Source organism: Mandrillus leucophaeus, unplaced genomic scaffold (assembly GCF_000951045.1).
Source record: "Mandrillus leucophaeus isolate KB7577 unplaced genomic scaffold, Mleu.le_1.0 Scaffold26, whole genome shotgun sequence".
Lineage (NCBI taxonomy): Eukaryota > Metazoa > Chordata > Mammalia > Primates > Cercopithecidae > Mandrillus > Mandrillus leucophaeus.
The window spans coordinates 4,976,959-4,998,327 of NW_012102698.1; the positions used below are offsets into that span (position 1 = coordinate 4,976,959).

Genomic DNA, 21,369 nt, shown 5'->3' on the forward strand with positions numbered 1-21,369 from the left:
TAGGCCCCGCCCTCCATTGATTGGCATCTGGTTCTGCTTCCCTCCTCTGCTTTCACCTGTGTGTTGATCATTTTTTCCTTTGAATCTTGTTTCTTCCTTTGAACCCTGGAATTGCTTGGAATTGCCGTGTCTGTGTTTTCCTTCCTCATTTGTGATCTTAGTTGAAAAATCTTTCTTTCCATTGGTGTCAGTGCTGTCATCTCTGCTGTCCTATGGAGTGACACGTTTTGGGAGGTAAATCCGTCCTCCTTGTTGTGGCTTGCCCGGCTGTGAACATCCCAGTGCTGGTCGATGCGGGCCCCAGCCACGAGGCTTCCCAGGTCGTGCCTCGTTCCAGTTTGCTTCCTTCTCGGTCTCCGTCCCTCCTTGCCCCATGGGTGGCAGCGTGCCTGGTGGACAGTGTGTACCTTTGAGTGGGAAGTTCTTGAGTTAAAATCTGTCACGACTGTTGGACATCTCAGAGTCTTGATTCAGAGACCATTGTCACCCCACAGTGGACTCTGTCTAGTCCTTGGGCCAGGTGGTTTTGTAGATCAACGTCTAACAGATGGAAGCCAGGGAGAACCTGATCTTGCCTGCAGTTCCGTCTGGGCCATACACCCAGGGCCAGGGCTCCTCTGGGTGGTCGTGGACCTTCCCAGGCTGTCTCCCCAGGGGCCAGACACACCAGCCCGGGAGTATTTTCTGCAGCTTGTCCTGGTCCTGACCCTGCTGTCACAGCCTGGAGTCCAAGTGTCCTGTGCCACTCTGTGTGCCTTCGCCAAAGTGGGGGATGCTTTCTGTGGCAGGGGATATTTATCTCATTCTAACAATAAGGGTAATTCCAATTCTCCTGGCGTGTAGAAGACAAATCGCCGCGGGGGCTCTCTGAGTTAAATGCTGTTACTTCATTACCTTGAAGAGTAACAAATGGCCCATTGTGAGAAATGACACCTAGAATAGGCCACTGACATTGCCTCAGATAGAATAACAAGCCAGCTAAACAGACCCAGAGAGCGAGGCCTGCCTGGCTCATGCACCCCTGGCTCTGCGAATCAGAGCTGCAACAGCCCGGCTGCGTCTGTGCCCTCGGGGAGAGGCTGTGGAGGTCTGGAGAGGCCTCGGTTCCCTGTTCACTCTTATTATCCCTGAGGAAATGTCTCCGTGCTTGGAAGGCCGGTGAAAGAGGATACGTCGATGGGAAACCTCTCCAAGGTAGCCCGCTGATTATTGTTGCTGATTCAGTTCCCTGAGATGCAATAAAAATCAGACCTGCTCTGGGCCGGCAGAATGTTGAGTTGATTCTGCCCAGACTGTTTTCCCAGGGAGGAGGTGGGGCCCTGGGGAGACCACTCACACGCCTGTCTACGTGCTTGGCTTTTGCTGGCGTTCCTTCCAGTAGGAAAGGCGTTACAAGGGGGCCGGATTGGAGTCCAGGCAGGCCTGTCCTGCTCACTCCCGCCATTGCCTCACAAAGCACACTGATCAGCGTGTGGAGGCCTAAGTTTCTGCTTCTGTGGACCGGCGGAAATAACACCTCCCACCTCGGGCTGCCGTGGGAAATTGGGAGACAGGGCCTTTTTCCCTGGGAGTCCCTGTGAGGGCTTCATCAGACGGTGTGCTCACATCAACCCGGGCTCCTGGGCCAGCAGAGTTTTAAGGCCAGACACCTTGCCACTTGCTGGAGGGAGAGCCTGCAGCCCTGCAGGGGGCCGGTGGGTGGACAGAGCCACCAGGAGAGTGCCAGTGTCATGGACACACCTGCCTGGGAGGAGGGTCCGGGGACGGAGCCATGGTCAGCCAGCAGCACTTGTCATCCTAGCCCCACATTTGAGGGAACGGGGGACTGGGACCTGCCTTCTGGGGTGAAAACACAGGCCAAGAGAGTGAGGGCCTGGGAGCGCCCAGTATACTGTGGACGACGGTGTCCTTCGCACGCCAGGTCCCAGGAGGAACCCATCCATTTCTCCATGCCACTGGGTGACACTGACATGGATGTTTTCAATCTTTAAAGTCTCTTGTTTTCCCCTTTAATTCATGAGCATCTTGAGAGCGTCGAATCTGTCACTCATGTCTGTGCCTGGTGCCTGGCGTACGGGGACGGATCCCACACAGGGGACCTGCTCTGTGTCCACGTTACCCCTTAGTGGAGACAGCCCAGGGTCTACCAGCCGAGGCATGCAGAGACGCGGCGTGGCCTGGCCGTAGGGGGGTGGCCTGGCCATAGGGGGTGCGGCTCTATCGTGAAGAGGAGTGAGGCACTGACACAGGCTGCCACATGGATGACTGGAGAACATCGTGCTCAGTGAGAAGGAGCCGGTCACAGAGGGCCGCAGAGCCTCATTCCAGCAGTGTGAAATGTCCAGCATAGGCAACTCCATAGACACAGGCAGGTTCGTGGTTGCCAGGCGCGGGGTGGGGAGTGGGGAGCGGCCGCTGAAGGGTCCAGGGTTTCTTTCTGTGGGGACGGAAAGGCTCTGGAACTAGTGGTGATGCTTGTGCAGCCTTGTGACCCTACTGAAGACCACTGCGTCGCACACGCTAAAGAGTGGATTTTATGGCGGTTGAATTATCTCTCAGCTTACAAAACCCAGGACCCAATCAAAGCAATACCCATGGAGTGACTGAGGATCCACCGCCACCACCCCAGAGAGAGGAGTGATGCACGAACTGGCTGGAATCCGCCCACCCTCTCGTGTTCCCACAGGCCCCGCCATGTTGGATGTGTCCCGGGCTGTCACCTCCCTGTCCAGACCCTCGAGCACCCAGCTGCTCGCTCCTGCTGGAGGGTCAGACACGGAGGCGCTCTTCCCCTTTTATCCTGCTGGTTCTGGGGTGAACCAAGAACCGTGGGAGGTGGCGTGTCACCTCGTCTCTTCCAGTCACACTTCAGTGTGAGTTAGCAATTGTGCAGAGCTTCAGTGTGAGTTAGCAATTGTGCAGGGCTGCGGCTGGGAAGCAGCACGATGGGATAGGACTGTATGCAACACGAATGTGAGGTGGGCCTCTGGGTCCTTGGGGAGCACTTAGGGACCTGGGTTCTGGGACCAGTAGGTGGCACTGCATCTGGCACCCTCCTCCCGGCGCATACCAGGCTGCTCGGCATAGCCACGGTCCTGCCCCTCTTTACCCCACTGTTGTCAGGGCTCAAGGGTGGTGACAGCAGAGTGGTGACAGCTGAAATGAGCGCGCACGTTCACAGTGCGCAGGAGAGGGCCTGGCGTATCAGCAGCCCCCGGTCAACACCAGCAGCGTTAACATCCCTATCATGATTGTGATGTTTATCTGCTTAAACCTTTCTAAATGTATTCTGGGCTGAAATGTTTCTTTTCTTAAAGAACATTTTCCTTGCGAAGATGCCATACAAATAAAACTAAAGTGAAAAAAAAATTAAAAATAGGGTAGATAATTTTTAAAACGTTTATGAGTATTTTGCTGGATGACAGCAGTTTTGTAAGGATCTAAAATTAGTTTGTTCAAATATCTAATAAGCCATTTCAATTAGGCATCTGTTCTGCATTTTAAAAACTTTTAGATTATGTTTTCTCATTACGTTTTTTGTACTTTAAGACGGAAATTATTTAGAGCACCATTGTCCGTTCTATCTTTGAAGCACATCTGTGTTACAGCTTTCTGGGGTTTTCGATCCTAGCATAGAAGTATTTACCCAGTGTAGTTTGGGAAACTCTAACTTTGGAAAGAGGTTTTTAGAGGAATGATTGCCAAATGAATATGTAAATATATCAGAAGCAGAGTTCTCAAAATCTTCTGAAAAAACTTTCAGATCTGTTAGGATTAAGTAATATATTCTATTTTCTCTCTTATTAGAATGTGAAATGCCTGAGAAGCAATAATTTATAATGTATTAATTATGTTAATTAATTGTAGAGGATTCAGAATATTAATTATCTGCAACTAATTAGGTGTTAAGATTGAGAAGCAGTAAGTGATGAGGTGGAAGGCTGCATGAGTCATTTAGCTAGACTGATGAGAGTGGGTGGGGGAGCTGGATGTGGGCTCAGCTCTCTTCCTCCGTGGGCCTCCTCGTGAGTAAAGGTCCCGTGTGGCTAAGTCTCCTTGTCTTTTGCATGCTCGGCGCCGCCCAGAGGCAGAGGAGGTGGACACGGTGGACGTCTCCGGCGTGCCCGCAGAGGTGCTGCGCAACATTGAAGCCGACACCTACTGGTGCATGAGCAAGCTGCTGGACGGCATTCAGGTGAGCGCCCGCGCCCACAGGGACACAGCCCACGTCCACAGCCCGTGCGGTGAAGAGAGCTTGAGGCCTTGGGCTGCTCCTGAGTCTCAGCGTGGCGGTGCAGTCTGTCCTGAAGCCTCACTTTCCTACATCTGGAATAGCACAGACCCCTCCGGACTGACGAAGTGTGAGACACAGTGTGTGTGCCCCTCATTCTGGGCACGGTCACCGTGTCCTGCTGAGGGCCCGGCAGGAAGGCAGGTGCAGAGTCTCATCCCCTGCTGCCTGCAGACTGTAGCCACCACCACCAAATGGGGCACAGGCTCACGGTAGCTGCGTGTGTGTGGCTGGCTGTGCTAAGAGGGATCCCCCTTAAAGGGCCTCAGATCGGGGGCCGCAGCTCCTGGTCTCTGACACCAGGCCGTGAGCCCTCGTCCTGAAGTATTGGTGGCGGGGGCTCCACGTGCGTGGGGCGCTGCAGCCGTGCCTGCTCCCGGAGAGCAACACGAGCTGGTAGGAGTCCCCTGCACCACAGTGGAGACTCAGCGGGTCTTTGCAGAGACTAACTAGGGTTAGTGGCTGAGATTTTTGTAGAAAAGCCACAGGTCTCCCAGTGACAGGGCCGATCCTGTGGAACGGCGTGGGGGCAGAATTCCACACAGTGCCTGGGAAGGGCCTTGTTGGTAGGCGAGTCAGGAATGAGGACTGGAGCCAGCTGATACTACAGAGGAACGACTGAGGGGGATGGACAGGCCCTGGAGGGAGTGTGGGCGTCTTAGTTTATCTGAGGCTGACACATCCTTTCTAGACACCCGCTTCCTGTGAGGTGCTGTGCTCCACACCTGGGAATAGTGGCCAGTAAGGGTGAGGCCTGCTCCGGAAGCTCACTGGGGGTGGAGGGTAGACGGGTAAGTATGGCATGAGGGGACAGAAGGCACTCGACCCCAAAGGGGGGAAATAGTAGATTTCAGGGGACAGTGAATTTTGCTGACAGAGCAGGCAGGACTTGTCAGGCATTGGAAGGTCAAAGCCCAGAGCACGGTTTGGGTCGATAATCGTTTTCTGAGGAACGAAATGCCAAGGCCGTCGCAGGTGTTCGCATGTAGGTGGCCCTCTGCTGAGAGCTGGGGCCTCCTGGGAGGTTCTGCGTGTTCTGCCAGCATCCTTGTTATCCCAGCTCAAAGGGGGCCCTCCTCTGAGAGAGACAGAGACGGGATTGTCACTTGTCATCTGCATTGCCTAGCAGGGCTTGACTTTCCTGAGCCACTGCGGTAAAGGTTGCTCCTGATACCCCTAAGTGAAGAGGTCTCAGCTCATCTACTTGATTTGAAATCGTCAGAATATGGCTTTTATAGCATGTGGTCTAAGGTTTAGACTCCAGGTTTAGTTTGAATATGTTAGCTGAAAGGTTCTGTTAAGGAAAGATGTGTGGTTTTTGCTGTTACTTTTCATAATGTAGGAATGAAAAAGGAGAAAGTAGAAGTCTGTCGTACAGTTGGAGAATGGAAACCTCGTATCTATTGGCTGGTCCAGACTCCTCCTGACTTACTTTGTTCCTTGTGAAGAAAAATGTGCCCACTAGAGACATATTTTGGCCCAAGCACCAATTTATCATTTCCCCTCCTTTGCTATTATTTTCATACATTTTATTCTTTCTCCTAGACCTTTCGGCTTTTTGCCCTCTTAGAAAAAGGATTGAATCATAATGTAAAACTTTATAAATTTCAAATGTCACTTCTCTGATGGTGAGTGATGGGACTTGTGCCATTTAAATACAAGATTATCTGGCCTCTATTTGTAAATAAAATCCACTGTACAATGAAATCGATGCTGGCTTTTCATTTTTCACCTGAGATTTGTAGCCTGATGAAATGGTTTATTGGCAGGGCGGATGAGTGTAAGGGATCATGCCTTCCTGGCGCGTGTGTTTATGGCACATCGCCGTCCCGTGGCAGCCGTTTATCTTTCTCTCACCTGCCACGATGGATTCCACGTGATCCTCCCAGGAGCAAGAGTTGAGGGATGTCAGTGCCCACCATCCAGGGGACTTGGCAGCTCAGCTGTGATTCCCGTAGATAAGGCCGCCCGAGCAGAGCTCCTCCTGGGGACTGGTCAGTGTTTACAAACACTGCCGCTGTTTTAAGTTCAGAGAAGTATGAGGCCATGTACTCACTTAAAACCAAGGCAACATGCGGACCGGCGTGGCCGCTCCCAGAGGACCTGGCCGCTTCTGCCTCTTAGCTCCTTTCCCTACTCTTGGTCTTACTATCTGCATTTCATTCTTCCTGGAACTGCTGGAACCATCTTCCTCAAGCACCCTTTTCATCACGTCATCACCCTGATTGAACCCCTTGGGGAAACGCTCTCTTGGTTTTCTGAAGTGCGCGCTCAGCCTGGCCTCCCCAAGTCGTTCCCAGTGCTCTTTCACGGGCGTGTTTATTCATCAGCTCTGTGGCAGCCGTCCACGCCATTGCTGCAGAGGCTTCAGTGGAGCCGCTGAACCGGAACCGTGTGCCAGGGGCTCTTCCTCACCAGGAAGAGGATCTTAAAGGGCCTCTAGCCCCACAGTTTCTGTGATTGGTGGGTAGTCACCATGGGAATGAATGTGAGGAACTAACAGTGTCTCCACCGTGACGGTGCTTCCTGGCGTGGGCATTCCCGGGACAGGTTGGAGCTCGGTTACACCCGGCACACAAGGCTGAGACCAAGAGAGATGAGGCCCATTGCCCAGGTGACATGGCTTGTGTTAAAACCCACGTTGGCTGCTCTATGACCTTTCCTGGCTGAAATACATAGAAGTGAGTTCCATTTGCAGGGGAAGTTCTAGAGGGCAGAAACCACATCTTTTTTTTTTTTTTTACCTTTGGATGTCCTGAATAGTCATAACTATGTTTTTGACTCACCTTGGAGCCTCAATTTGAGATTCCATATTCTACTTGTTTTCAGTAATTCATCAACTTTGTCATTTTGGCCAGAATGTGTGAAGCACCTGCCCTCTACAGGTGCTCAGAGAGGCGGAAGACTTTGGGGTGTGAATCATTATCACCCCTCTGTCCCCAAGAAGCTCAGAGCCTGGTGGGATGGAGCAGGGGTAGAGGACAGCTGATGGAGGCGAGGGACAGAGTGCTGGGAGAGGAGGCTTTTAGGCCTCAGATAGACGGCAAACTAGGAAAAAGAGCAAAGCACTCTTCTCCCGACAAATGCCTGGAAACGTTAGGTAATTGGTCTGTTCTTGCACTGCTTAAAGAAGTACCTGAGACTGGGTAATTTATAGAGAAAGAAGTGTAATTGGCTCACTGTTCCACAAGCTGTACAGGAATCATAGCTGAGGAGGCTTCAGGAAACTTTCCATGACGGCAGAAGGTGAAGGGGAAGCCGATGCGTCTTACGTGGCCGGAGCAGGAGGGAGGGGTTGGGGGAGGTGCCACACACTTTTAAACAACCAGGTCTCCTGATGCAACGCTAGCAGGGATGGTGCTAACCCATTAGAAACTGCCCCCCCTCCCCACCAGGATCCGGTCACCTCCAGCCAGGCCCCGCCTCCAGCACGGGGAATTACAACTGAACATGAGATTTGGGTGGGGACGCAGATCCAAACCGTATCCGCGGTATTAAACAAAGATTGTTTAACACACACTGTGGGACTCCTTAAGAGCAGCAGCGAGGTCCTCCAGGAGTGAGCAGCGCTGACTCCACTGGCTGACGCTAGTGAACTGGAGGGAATTGTCAGACCACCTCATGGCTAGGAGTGCAGGCTGTCCTGCCCTGGCAAGGTGCGATCACAGAAGCCAGTCCCGTGCAGGGAGATCAAGAACTGCCCAGAGCAGAGACACGACTTCTGCCGTGGACACGCCCAGGCCTGTGTGCCTTGGACTCTGCATTCCAAACGTTATTAAGAGTTCGAAGAGCTTTTGTTTGTGTGGGGTTAATTCTCTTGATAACTGCCATATTAGAAATTCAAATAGAGAAAATTAAAAATACTTAGTAATTTATTTAAAAACAACAACGAAAAACACATTACGTATTATTATAAGTAATATTTTTATGGTAAATTGCATTTTTCAAAATAAAAATGTTTAGTGAGAAGAAAGGCATTGTTTTACATTTTTGCAAATCTCCTTAATGTCTAACTTCATAGGAGAAGAATTCTCATATCTACTTCTACATTCAATTTGTTGTGGTAGTTTTTGTTTTGGCTGAAGAATGTGAAAAAAATCCAGCATTACCTAGATACGTAGTTGGAAAAGGAAGTGTCTTTTTTTTTTTTTTTTTCTGAGATGAAGTCTCGCTTTGTCTCCCAGGCTTGAGGGCAGTGGTGCAATCTCAGCTCACTATAACCTCTGCCTCCCAGGTTCAAGCCATTCTCCTGCCTCAGCCTCCTGAGTAGCTGGAATTACAGGCACACACCACCACACCCGGGTAATTTTTGTATTTTTGTTAGAGACAGGGTTTCACCATGTTGGCCAGACTGGTCTCAAACTCCTGACCTCAAGTGCTCCACCTGCCTCAGCCTCCCAAAGTGTTGGGATTACAGGTATGAGCCACCACGCGTGGCCAGGAAGTGTTTTAATAGCCTTTTCAGGGAATTTTGGATTCTTTTTTCATTAATACTATACTATTCAACAAATGGTAGTTTCTTAAAAAAGGTTAGTTGCGATATGAAATCTGAAACCTGATCAGTGAATGTTTTATAGTCAGTTACATTAAAGTTGATGGCCTGTCTTATACTTCGATAGGATCTTTTACCCATATATTGGCTCTGTAGCATCATTCATTGGCGATTTGGAAAATATTGGCTGACTGAGGTGTGCGGATCTTTTAAATGTTGATACGTTTCATCGTATGGTCAAATTTGTTGGTATTGTAAGTGGGATTTAGACCCACCATCCACCATCTCATAAGGAACAGCTGTCAGGCCCAGGGTGGCAGGCAAAAGCCTTCCAAAATTCAGATTTTAATTTAAAACCTCAGGTATTATCATTGGCAGCAAACACAGTTCCTTGTTTCTTTTGAAGTGACACGCCGACTTCATTCATTTTTGAGAAAATATCTTCCGGAGACCCACGTTTGAATAACTGGTTTGTCTGCTAGTCCTTCTTTCATGTAAACATGATGTTTCTTGAAGAAAGTGTTCAGTGCAGCTCACAACTGAAGCCCGCGCACCAAGTGCTCTCCTTGAAGCCTCTGTTTCTGGGTTTGCCCCTCGGGCTTTCCGTGTTCTTCCCGCCTGTTGTTCAGGGCTGAGGCTGAACACAATATTAATAGTAAGATGAGTGACCTTTCCCGCCGCATCCAGGGCATCCTTAAGCGAAACAGCCTTTCGTTTTCACACCGTGAGCATGTGCTATTGGGAAGACAGTGACGGTGAGTGTGGTGAGGGCACTGCCCTGCCTGCTGCCAGCATGCCCGCAGTTTTACCCACCGCTGCCTGTGTACTACCGGCACAAATGTCAGCACCGTGAGGAAGGTGAATCATGCCTTCGTGTTACTATGACAGCAGTTTGAATGTAACAGACCCCTTGAAAGGTCTGGTGACCCCCAGCAGTTGGCTGGCTACCCTCTGAGAACTTCTGCCCTGGAGGGATTATCTCCTGCCACAGGCCTGTGGCGTTCCCATGGGAAGAGGCGTCTGCAGATGACCTCACAGCAGACGAAGTACAAACCAAGCGGAGAAGGAGTGCGCCGGGAATAAATGTTAGCGATTACTCTCATTAGGAGGATTTGTACCCAGAGACCTGCGACACTAGAACAGCGATTTGAAAGGAACCAGACAATGTGTAACTTTGAAACATTAAGGAGAAAGAAACAGTTTTAAAATAAAGACTCTGAAGAAAGAACTCACAGATTTTTTTTCTTTTTTTTTTGAGATGGAGTCTCGCTGTCGCCCAGGCTGGAGTGCAGTGGCGCGATCTCGGCTCACTGCAACCTCCACCTCCCAGGTTCAAGTGATTCTCCTGCCTCAGCCTCCTGAGTAGCTGGCATTACAGGCACGCACCACCATGCCTGGCTGATTTTTGTATTTTTAGTAGAGACGGGGTTTCACCATGTTGGCCAGGATGGTCTCAATCCCTTGACCTTGTGATTTGCCTGCCTCAGCCTCCCAAAGTGCTGGGGTTACAGGTTTGAGCCACCGCGCCCGGCCAGAAGTCACAGATTTTAAAAGGAACCAAAGAGAACTTCCAGCAGTCAAAATCAGAGTCACTGAAATTTAAAACTCATTAGACAAAAGAGAAGAGAGAGTTATTTAGAATTGAATGTAGTGCTGAGAAAATTACCGACTGGGCAACACAGAGAGATACTGAAAATACAGCAGATTAAGACGTGAAAGATAGAATTTAAAAAATAGAACTACAAAGAGAAAATGTAGTGGAGGAAAGTCAATATTTGTAAAGCTATGGCTGGGATTTTTTCAGCATTGATGAGATGTTGTTAATAATAAACAAATCTCCAGAAAGATGAGTTGAAAGAAATTACCTATAGAGACATGAGAGTGAAGCCACTGAATAAGAAAGAGAAGAGAAAGTCTCATAGGAAAGAAGAAAGGCCAGAAAAAAGGAGAATAATGTGTCTCATCTTCTGAAGAAAAATAGCTGTCCAGTCAGATTAGATTTAAAAACAGAATCCAGCTATTTGCTGCTTGCAAGACACCTAAACCACAAGAAGACAAGTAGAAAGGATATGCAACAGAAGAATATTAACCAAAGTAATAGTTATGTAGCTCTGTAGCCCATATGGAGCTGTGTAATAGCCATGGAGGTATTAAATGAGATAGATTTTTAAGGCAAAAAACATTCCTAGAGACAAAGAGTATCACTGTCAGTGGATACGTTTACCAGGGAAAAGTTAATCTGGAATGCATGACCTTGACCCCGTATTTCTGCACATGTACATAAGTATGATGGGAGAGGGGTGGTGGTTGTCAGTGCCAGACACTGTCCTGAGTGCTTCATTGTAATATTAGTTCATTTTCCCTCACAACAACCCATAAGGCACTTCCCATTTTGTGGCTAGTTAGTTGCAGCGTTGGGATTTAGACCCACACAGTCCAGCACCAGCCTTCCTGTCTCTCAGTGATTAGTAGGTGATATGGTTAGGCTTTGTGCCGCCACCCAAATCTCACCTTGAATTGTAATCCCCATAATCCCCCACGTGTCAAAGGAGAGACCAGGCGGAGCTGATTGGATCATGGGGTGGTCTCCCCAATGCTGTTCTCCCGATAGTGAGTTCTCATGAGATCTGAGGTTTTATAAGGGGTTCTTCCCCCACTTTGCTCGGTACTTCTCCTTCCTGCTGCCCTACAAAGAAGGTGCCTCTTCCTCTTTGTCTTCCACCATGATTGTAAGTTTCCTGAGGCCTCCCCAGCCATGGTGAACTGCGAGTCAATTAAACCTCTTTTCTTAGGTTTCTGAGTTGCCCAGTCTCGGGCAGTTCTTTATAGCAGTATGAAAACGGACTAATACAGTAGATCGAGCAGGTAAGAATTAGCAAGATCTGGGAGGACGCACACTGCACAGTTTGGCCAAATGGACATATCTAGACCCCCATATCCAGCACACAGAGAATATTCATTCTTTTCCAGCCTGCACAGAACATCTGCAAGAACAGCAATGCCAGCAGTTACCAGGAGCCAGGTAGACCAAGGTCTGGGTGGGGGATTAGCAGATTTAGAAGAGCATTCTAGACTAAATTGAGACTCTATGGTGTGGGATCACTCAGAGTGCTTAGGGAGTAGGAGTGTGTGCTGGAGCTTGAGGCTGGGAAGCTGGGTTGATGTTTGACAGCTCTGGAAAGTGTCCTTGTGACCCTCCCCAGATACTCGGGCCTCATCACTCATCTCTGGTGGATCGATGCCCTTCCTGCTAGGTGTCTAAGAGACAGTCTTTTTCTTTTCTTTTATTTGAGATGGTGTCCTGCTCTGTCGCCAGGCTGGAGTGCAGTGGCACGATCTTGGCTCACTGCAACTTCTGCCTCCCGGGTTCAAGCGATTCTCCTGCCTCAGCCTGTTGGGTAGCTGGGACTACAGGCACACGCCACCACGCCCGGCTAATTTTTATATTTTTAGTAGAGACGGGATTTCACCATGTTGGCCAGGATGGTCTTGATCTCTTGACCTCGTGATCCACCTTCCTCGACCTCCCAAGGTGCTGGGATTACAGACGTGAGCCACTACGCCCAGCCAAGAGACAGTCTTTTTACTCGGGGGCATTTGGTGTTGGGGGAAAAGGCAAAGCAGCTACATTTCCAGATGTGCTGGTCTTAGGGGAGATGCTCTGTCCAGCAAGTAATGCCTGGAAACCCATTGCTGACCTGCCGGTCATGTGAACAACGAATCGAGGTCATTTGCACTGCCCTGAGGGACGTCTACGCTTGCAGTGGGATGTAGGCTGTATTTGGATGAAGGAGGGGAGTTTCACCTAGGACCCAAACAGGAGCCTAAACTAGGTGGTGGCGGGACAGGCATTGGCGGGCCGGTGCAAGAACACCGAGGCCAGCTGTAGACCTTGTTGGCCATGCGGAGCAAGTGCCCGGTGTGGAGTGGTGGCAGCGGTGGGGTGCCCTACTGCCTCGTTAGGGCTGCTTAGAAATGTCTGGTGTGCTTTTCGGTATTTACCATCACTGGGAGATGCCGCTGCATGGACAGTTCCGCCTGGGAAGAACCTTTGTGGCACCACAGTAAGAAGCATTGCATAGGAATGCTGCACTTGCAGTCACTGGATCTGGGCTCAACATTTTCCACCTGCGTGACCCTGTTACTGACTCCAGCTGGACGGTTTCATCTTGAGAGTGAATGAGGTTGTGAGAAAAGTCCTGTATTTTGTGGTGCAATAAGTGTCTTGGATCTGGCACGGCAGGCCATCTGGTCAAGTTTCCACAGCGCAGGAGGGTGCCCAGGCTGGCTTATGGGCAAACGGGTGTGAGGTAGGGCAGGGGTGGGTTGCCCTCAAAGTGGGGTACCACTCAGTGCAGCAGTGATGACCCTGAACCTCCCATTTAAGCCTCATGGGGACTCATCCTCAATGTTGAGGACAGAATTTCTGTGCTGTCTTCCTCAGTTGTGTGGTAGCTTTGATTGTAAGTTCTTTAAAAAAATTCAGATAAGCTTAATTTGGAGAAATAATTTCTTTTCATTCTTGTCTTTATTTTTCATTTTCTTTCCCGACTGGGCTTTCTGCCCATTTGCCTGAGTTTCACTCTGTGTGTGTCTCGTTCTCTGGGTGATGTGAGGTGGGTGGGTGTGCACAGATTGACCGTGTGTGGGTTTCCGGGGCTCTGGCTTTTCTGTAGTGACCTGGGGTGTGAGGTTGGAGGGAGGGTCCTTTGTGGCTCCCCAATCAGCTGGCAGAGTAGCTGGTGCCAGAATGAGAAGGCCAGGTTTGTTTGTTTGTTTGTTTTCTTCTTCTCTACCAAGTACACTGTGAGGGTTCCAGTCACTTAATTAAAAAAAATAATTTGGTGGGCTGTTTCTTTCAGTGGTTTCATGGATGTCCTTTTAATGCTATTTGGTATTAGTAGCTATGTTTTGGGGATGATTTTTCGTGTGGATCACAGAAATACACCTGGGCCGATTCCAGCTGATGGAACCCTTCTTTAAGAAGGATTTGCTTTCACACAGCACGTTGGCTTCGGGGCCTGAAGATAACTGGCTTTGAGTGTGCGCTTTCTGGGCAGTGGAAGCTGCTGAACTAGTGCTGTTTCAGCCCCTCTCTCTCCCTGGGAGTTTAAACTGGGTATCCAGTGAGAAGTTCTGGGCTGGGCACGGTGGCTCACGCCTGTAATCTCAGCACTTTGGGAGGCCAAGGCGGGTGGACCATTTGAGGTCAGGAGTTTGAGACCAGCCTGGCCAACGTGGTAAAACCCTGTCTCTTTTAAAAATACAAACATTAGCCAGGCTTGGTGGCATGCACCTGTAATCCCAACTACTTGGGAGGCCGAGGCAGGAGAATTGCTTGAACCCAGGAGACAGAGGTTGCAGTGAGCCGAGATTGAGCCACTGCCCTCCAGCTGGGGTGACAGAGCCAGACTCCATCTCAAAAAAAAATTTTATATATAAGTTCAGGCTGGATGAGGCCCTCTCAGGCTTTTAGGGGATTATTCTTGCACTTCTGCCAGTCTTTTCATTTCACTAACAGCACTCGCCCCAAGGTTGTCGGTTCGCTATGACTTCTTGAATTACAGTTTCCATATTTGCCTACCCCGAAGTCATACTATTACTCTTAGATTCATTACTTAACAGGACGGCTTCTTTGAGTAGAAAAGAACCGTTGCCTTTTATAATTAGTCATTTACATTTCCTTTCCTTGGGGAAGAATTATTGAATTCTAAGAACTGGTCGGTGGCATGGAAGTGATAGGAATATTGGGGAAAGTGACTAAATTGTCTTGGAACTTGTCAGAGAAAAGGCCAGAAACGCAGTGGCATTGTGACTCATTTAGAGAAAGGTCAGGAAATGGCCAGGCCCGTGGCTCAGGCTGGAGTAGACTCTGCCTGCCAGCAGGTGTTGCCCTTCAGGTAGGGCTGGTGTGAGTTGACCATTGATGTTAACACCAGGGAGGCGACAGGGTAGCTGGGGGAAGCCCTATCCTGCACACCAAGCTGGGGAGACGTGCGGCTTCTTACAGTGCTTGTTCACAGAGGGGGCCGGCCAAAGGCAGTTGAAGACGGCTCAGGAGCCTCTGCCATGAGCTCAGGCAGCTGGAACTTGGAATGGACCGAGCCCTGGGGATGTCATTATCTGAAAGAGAGTAACAAAGGAAGGACTGGTCTGATGCCCAGGAAGATGGCAGAGAGAAAGTGCACTCCAACTGAGCTCTGATTTGGCATTTGCTGTGTACGTCAAGAAGCAGACAGGGCATTGGAGCGCTTCACCTGGACAGGGCATTGGAGCGCTTGGTGGAGGCCTGGGGTAGGAGAATGAATGCGTGGAGCGCCGAGTCCGTTTAGATGTGTCAAATCCACACCTGCCCCAGATGCCAGCTCAACTGTGCCCCTGTGGGGAAGAATCCTAGGTAGGTGATTTCAGAGTCCCAGTCAATAAAATTGAGGACTCCTGCCAAGATTTTAGAAAGGTTTATTAAACAGATAAGAATGTGTTAGTTACTGGGCTGTGACAGAAGGTTCATTAAGAATGAATCATTGAGCAGCAAGCAATTTAAAAACGAAAATTAAAAAATTCAATTTACAATAGCATTGAAAACCATAAGAATCCATGTGGTTGCCTGAATGAATAGTAGATTCCTTTTGATTACTAAGTAGTATTCCACCGCGTGAATCTATCACAGTTTATCCGTCCTCCTGTTGGTGGCAGCCGAGGCTGTTTCTGGTCTTGGGCTCTTGTGAATAACATTTCTGGGAACATTCATGTCCACATCTTCTTCTAGATGCCTGTTAAGTTCTGGCCGTACCACGTCAGAATGCGATTTCTCCAACACTGCATCCCCCGCAGGGTCTTCATTTATTCCAATTCCGATAGCAGTCCTTTGTCAAGATAGATCTTTTGAGCATGCTTTTGAGTCCTGTGACTTGTCAGTTCATTTCATTAACGACGTCTTCTATGAGCCAACAGTTTCAACTTTGATAAAATCAATTTATCATTTTTTTCCCTTTGTCGTAATAGTTTTCTGTGTCCCGCCTACCTCCACAATGCCAAGATTTATACCCATGTTATGATTGATAATTTTAGTTTTTAGTTTTAGGTCTACAACCTAGCTTGACTTAATTTCTGTATATGGTGTAAGGAAGATGTCAGGGTTCATTTTTTTCCTCTACAAATATCCTGGTGAACAACATGCCATTTATTGAAAACAGTTTTGTCCTATTTCACTTTTGCTGAAAATTAGATGATTGTATAAGTGTGTGTCTGTTTCTGGACACCCTGTTTTGTCCCATTGACCTACGAATGGATCTTAATCCAGTTCACACTGTCTTCATTACTGCAGATTTTCATGGTGTTGGGTAACACCATCCTCTTTGTTCTTTTTAAAAATTATCTTAAGTAATTTTGGTCCTTGGCATTTTTATATAAAGTTTGTTATTTGCCATTTCCCACCAAAAAAAAAAAGTCTATTGAGATTTTGAATGAGAATATGTGGAATTTGTCAGTTTCCCTCATATTGACAATATTAACAAATATTGAGTCTTCTTATCTGTGAGCGTAGTATATTTCTTTAGGTATTCTTTAATTTATCCTCACAAACATTTTGCAGTTTTTGGTGTTGGGTATTGCTCATACTTTGTTAAATTTATTTCTGAATATTTTGTTTTTTTCTGATGTTACTTCAAATGGTATAGCCTTGTTGGTATTTTTTATTTTTGGATTTTTTACTATTGATTTGTAGTAAATCAATTTGGGATTGATATACTAGGGGTATATACAAATACAGCTGATTTTTGCAAACGGACAGTTTCCCAGGTGCTGCTGCCTAACAGATGACTCCCAAACCCCCTGACTGGAAGCAGCCGTGCCTTTGTGCTCTCGGGTTCTGTGGGTCAGGATCTCCGTCAGGGCCTGGTGTGGACGGCTCATTTGTGCACCATGATGTCTGGAATCTCAGGTGGGGGCTGGAAGCATCTGGACTCCCGTTCATTTAAGAGCCTGGCGCCCTGGGCCTGCGTGACTCTAAGAGTAGGACTTTGGGTTGGATCGCTCACTCCTGGCCTCTCCACGCACTGAGTGTCCTCATGGCATGGTGGCCATGATAGTGGCCATGATATGCCTTGGGATAGTCAGACCTGTCGCTGGATGGTTCAAGGCTCCCCGTGAGACTGTCCGCAAACAAGGTGGAAGCTGCATTTTTCGTGACTGAGCCTCAGAAGTCACACACCGTACTCAGAAGTCGTGCCCCCTGTACGCTTTTGGTGGAAGCAGTCACAAGCCTATTCTAATTCAAAGAGGGAGAAATTAGCCTCCATCTCTCGATACTGGAGTGGCATAGTCCCCTCCTGAAAGAGCATGTGGGATGGGAGACAATGTGGGCACTTTTGGAAAATACCCTACTTGTTTCTAGTAATCTTGCTAGAGTCACTTATTATTGCTGGGAGCTTGTTAGTAGATGCCTTAGGATTTTCTGTACACAGTGATATCATCAGCAAATAAAGAGACTCTTATTTCTTTGCAAGACAAATGGTTTTTATAGGTATACCTTGGAGATAATGCATGTTTGATTCCAAACCACCACAATAAAGCACCTATCATAATAAAACTAGCCACACAAGTTTTTTGCTTTCTCAATGCATGTAAAAGTTATATTATACTTTAATTTATTAACATACAGTAGCATTGTGTCTAAAAAGTGTACATACCTGAATTCAAAACTACTTTATTGCTAAAAAATGCAAATGGTCATCTGAGCCTTCAGCAAGTTGTAATCTTTTTCTCGGTGGCGAGGGGGTGTCTTTTCTCGTATTGACAGCTGCAGACTGATCAGCGTGGTGGTTGCTGAAGTTGGGGTGGCTGTGGCAATTCGTTAAATTAAGACAACAGTTTGAAGTTTGCTGTGTCAGCGGAGCCTTCTTTTCCTGGAAGAGTTCTCTGTAGCTTGCCGAGCTATTTGATGGCACTTTATCCACAGTAGGACTTCTTTCAAAACCCCAGTCAGTTCTCTCAAACCCTGCCACTGCTTTATCAGCTAGGCTTGTGGAGTGTTCTAAATCCTTTGTTGTCATTTCAACAATGTTCACAGCATCTTCATCAGGAATAGCTTCTGTCTCAAGAAACAGAAGTCCAGTCTTGGAGTCCAGTCATTCTGGAAAACAAACAAACAAACAAAACACCACTTTTTTCCGTCATTCATAAGAAGCATGTTCTCATCCATTCAAATTTTACTGTGAGACTGCAGTAATTCAGGCACATATTCAAACTCTGTTTCTAATTCTGTTCTCTTTCTATTTCCACCATATGTGTAGTTACTTCCTCCACTGAAGTATTGAACCCCTCAAAGTCATCCACAAATGTTAGAATCAACTTCGAGCTTCCTGTTAATGTTGGTGTTTTGACCTCTTCCCATGAATCACAAATTTCTTAATGGCATCTAGAAAAGCAGGTCCTTTCCATAAGGTTTTCAATGGACTTTGCCCAGTTCATCAGAGGAATCACTGTCTATGGCAGCTATAGCCTTATCAAGTATATTTCTCAAATAATGACTTGAAAATTGAAAGTACTCCTTGATCCATGGTCTGCAGAATGAATATTGCATCAGCAGGCACGAACACAACTTTCATCTTCCTGCATGTCTCCATCAGAGCTCTTGTGGGACCAGGTGTGTTGTCCATGAGCGGGAATATTTTGAACAAAATCTTTCTTTCTGAGCAGTAGGTCTCAACAGTGGGCTTAAAATACTTGGTAAACCCTGCTGTAAACAAATGTGCTGTCATCCAGGCTTTGTTGTTCCATTTATAGAGCATGCTTCTTAAGGGCCCTAGAGTTTCAGAATGGTAAGTGAGCATTGGCTTTAACTTGAAGTCACCAGCTGCTTTAGTCCCTAACAAGAGAGTCAGCTGGTCCTTTGAAGCTTTCAAGTGTGGCACTGACTCCTCTGCTCTAGCAATGAAAGTCATAGATGGCGTCTTCTTCCAGGGAAATCTATTGTTTAGAGTAGCTACCTTCATCAGTTATCTTGGCTAGATCTTGTGGAGAATGTGTTACAGCTTCTCCCTCGGCACCTGCTGCCTCACCATGCACTTTTATGCGATGGAGACGGCTTCTTTCCTTAAACCTTATGAACCGACCTCTGCTAGCTTCCACCCTTTCTTCTGTAACTTCCTCACTTCTCTCAGCCTCCATAGAATTCAAGAGAGTGAGGGTCTTGCTCTGGACTAGGCTTTGGCTTAGGAGAATGTTGTAGCTGTTTCGATCTTCTATCCAGACCACTGAAACTTTGTCCACATCAGCAAGAAGCCGGTTTTGCCTTCTTAACATTCGTGTGTTCACTGGAGTAGCACTTTTAATTTCCTTCAAGAACTTTTCCTTTGCATTTCACAACCTGGCTGCTTGGCAAAAAAAAAAAAAAAAAAAAAAAAAAGGCTTACCTTTTGGCTTGTCTCAGCTTTTTGCATGCCTTCCTCACCAAGCGTAATCTTTCTGGCTTTTGATTTAAAGTGAGAGAACGTCCAACTCTTTCTTTACTTAACCCATTATAGGGTTTTTACTGGGCCTAATGTCAATATTGTCGTGTCTCAGAAAATAGGAAGGCCTGAGGAGAGAGAGAGAGATGGGGAACTGCTGGTCAGCAGGGCAGTTGGAACACATACAAAATGTTTATTGATTAAGTTTGCTGTCTTACATGACGTGGTTTGTGGTGCCTCAAAACAATTACGATAGTAACATCAAAGATCACTCATCACAGATCCCCATAAAAGATGTAATGATAATGAAAATGTTTGAAATATTAAGAGAATTGCCAAAATGTGAAACAGAGTCACTATATGTGTGTGTATATATATTGTGTGTGTGTGTGTGTGTGTGTGTATATATATATATATATTTTTTTTTTTTGAGGCAGGACTTCACTCTGTTGCCCAGGCTGAAGTGCAGTGGTGTGATCTTAGCTCACTGCAACCTCTGTCTCCCAGGCTTAAGTGATTCTTCCACCTCAGTCTCCTGAGTAGCTGGAACTATAGGTGCCACCAACCTGGCTAATTTTTATATTTTTTGGGTAGAGATGGGGTTTCGCCATGTTTCCCAGGCTGGTCTTGAACTCCTGGGCTCAACGGATCTGCCCACATTGGCCTCCCAAAGTGCTGGGATTACAGGCATGTGCCACTGCGCCTGGTCACGAAATATATGTTTTATTTAAAATATACTCTTGTAGATAGTTTATTCTTGGAGTTTGCTTTCTTAACTTTTTAGTGTGTGCTTAGACCAATATATATATTTTTTACATATACATATATATACACACACACATATATATTCATCTGATCTGCCCAACCTAATTATTTATATGGTTGGAGTTTAGGTTGCCATTTTCCTATTTATTTTCTATTTGTTTCATCTTTTCTTATTTGTTCTTTTTTCCCTACCTTCTTTGGATGAATTGAGTATTTTTTTAAATTAATGGAGTTTGGCTTTTTAGAGCAGTGTCAACTTTGCAGAAAAATCGAGCAGGAGGTTAGAGAGGCCCCATGCGCTCCTCAGCGTCCTCCTTCAGCCCCAGCCTCCCTGCGATTAGCATCTCCCCTCACTGACTTTAGTGAGGCATATGTGTTACAATTGAGAAGTCAATATCGATACATTATTGTCAGCTCAAGTCCATAGTTTACACCAGAGTTGGCTTTTTGTGTTGTAGGTTTTGAAAGGTGTGGGTTTTGAAAGGTGTGCAGTGACATGAGTCCACCAAGAAAGTGTCGTACAGTGTCATCCCCTGCCCTGAACACCCTCGTGCCCTGCCTGGTCATCCTCTTCCACCCAACCCCTGGGCTTTTTACTGTCTCCATAGTTTCGCCTTTACCAGAATGTGACTTGGTTGAAATCCCGCAGTTGGAGCCTTTCCAGCCTGACTGCTTGCGCTACGGTTGCTTCTCTTCTCGTTGGCTTACTGGCTGTCCCCCTCCCGCGCCGGCGTTCCTGACGGCTCTGCTCCTCGCAGTGTGCCTCTGGGAGTGACCGTGGATGGCCGCCTGCTGCTGGTGCGGCCGCTTTACTCTGCTGCTTGGTCTGTGTCTGAAGACAAGTGACAGCCATGTTTCCGGTGGTTTACAGAGGCACTGGTTCCTCTGGCCTGGCTGGGTTGGGAGCCTTCAGCCTTAAACCACTGTTTTGTGGCCGACATGTCATGGAAGGTGCAGAATTGCGGGGAGGTTGGGTTTGCATTTTGTATGGATGTTGTCTTAGGTTCTTTTAGACACAGTAACTCAATACCCCCTGTGCCCTTGCAACGGAGCTCTTCCTCTCTCCATTTCACAGATGGGGACACAGGAGATCAGAGAAATGAACCTGGCAGGTAGGAAAGCAGGGGCTTAAACAAGGCTTCATCGAATTTGATACCTTTGTGCTCTGAGGGCACTTTCTGAGAGCTGCTGCAGAGCCCCGTCATTGGCCCTGCCCTTCCCTCCTCTTTGCAGAGACTGCAGTGAAGACGTCAAGGGGCTCTGTTTAGCCAGTGCCTCTCAGCTGGGAGGGACAGCGAATGTGATAGAAGGCACAATCAGGATTCAGAACGGGTTCAACTTCCTGCATTGCCAGCCGGGAACCAATCAAA

General features: G+C 47.7%; 1 protein-coding gene across 3 annotated transcripts in view; it reads left to right on the forward strand.

Annotated features, from left to right (window-relative positions):
* Positions 1–21,369, forward strand: part of TBC1D22A (TBC1 domain family, member 22A) — a 472,727-nt gene that overhangs the window by 220,741 nt on the left and 230,617 nt on the right. For all 3 annotated transcript variants that reach the window (XM_011984056.1, XM_011984058.1, XM_011984057.1), the window contains one exon: positions 4,086–4,195. In XM_011984056.1, the coding sequence (XP_011839446.1) occupies positions 4,086–4,195 (110 nt within the window). The remainder of the gene's footprint in view (positions 1–4,085; positions 4,196–21,369) is intronic.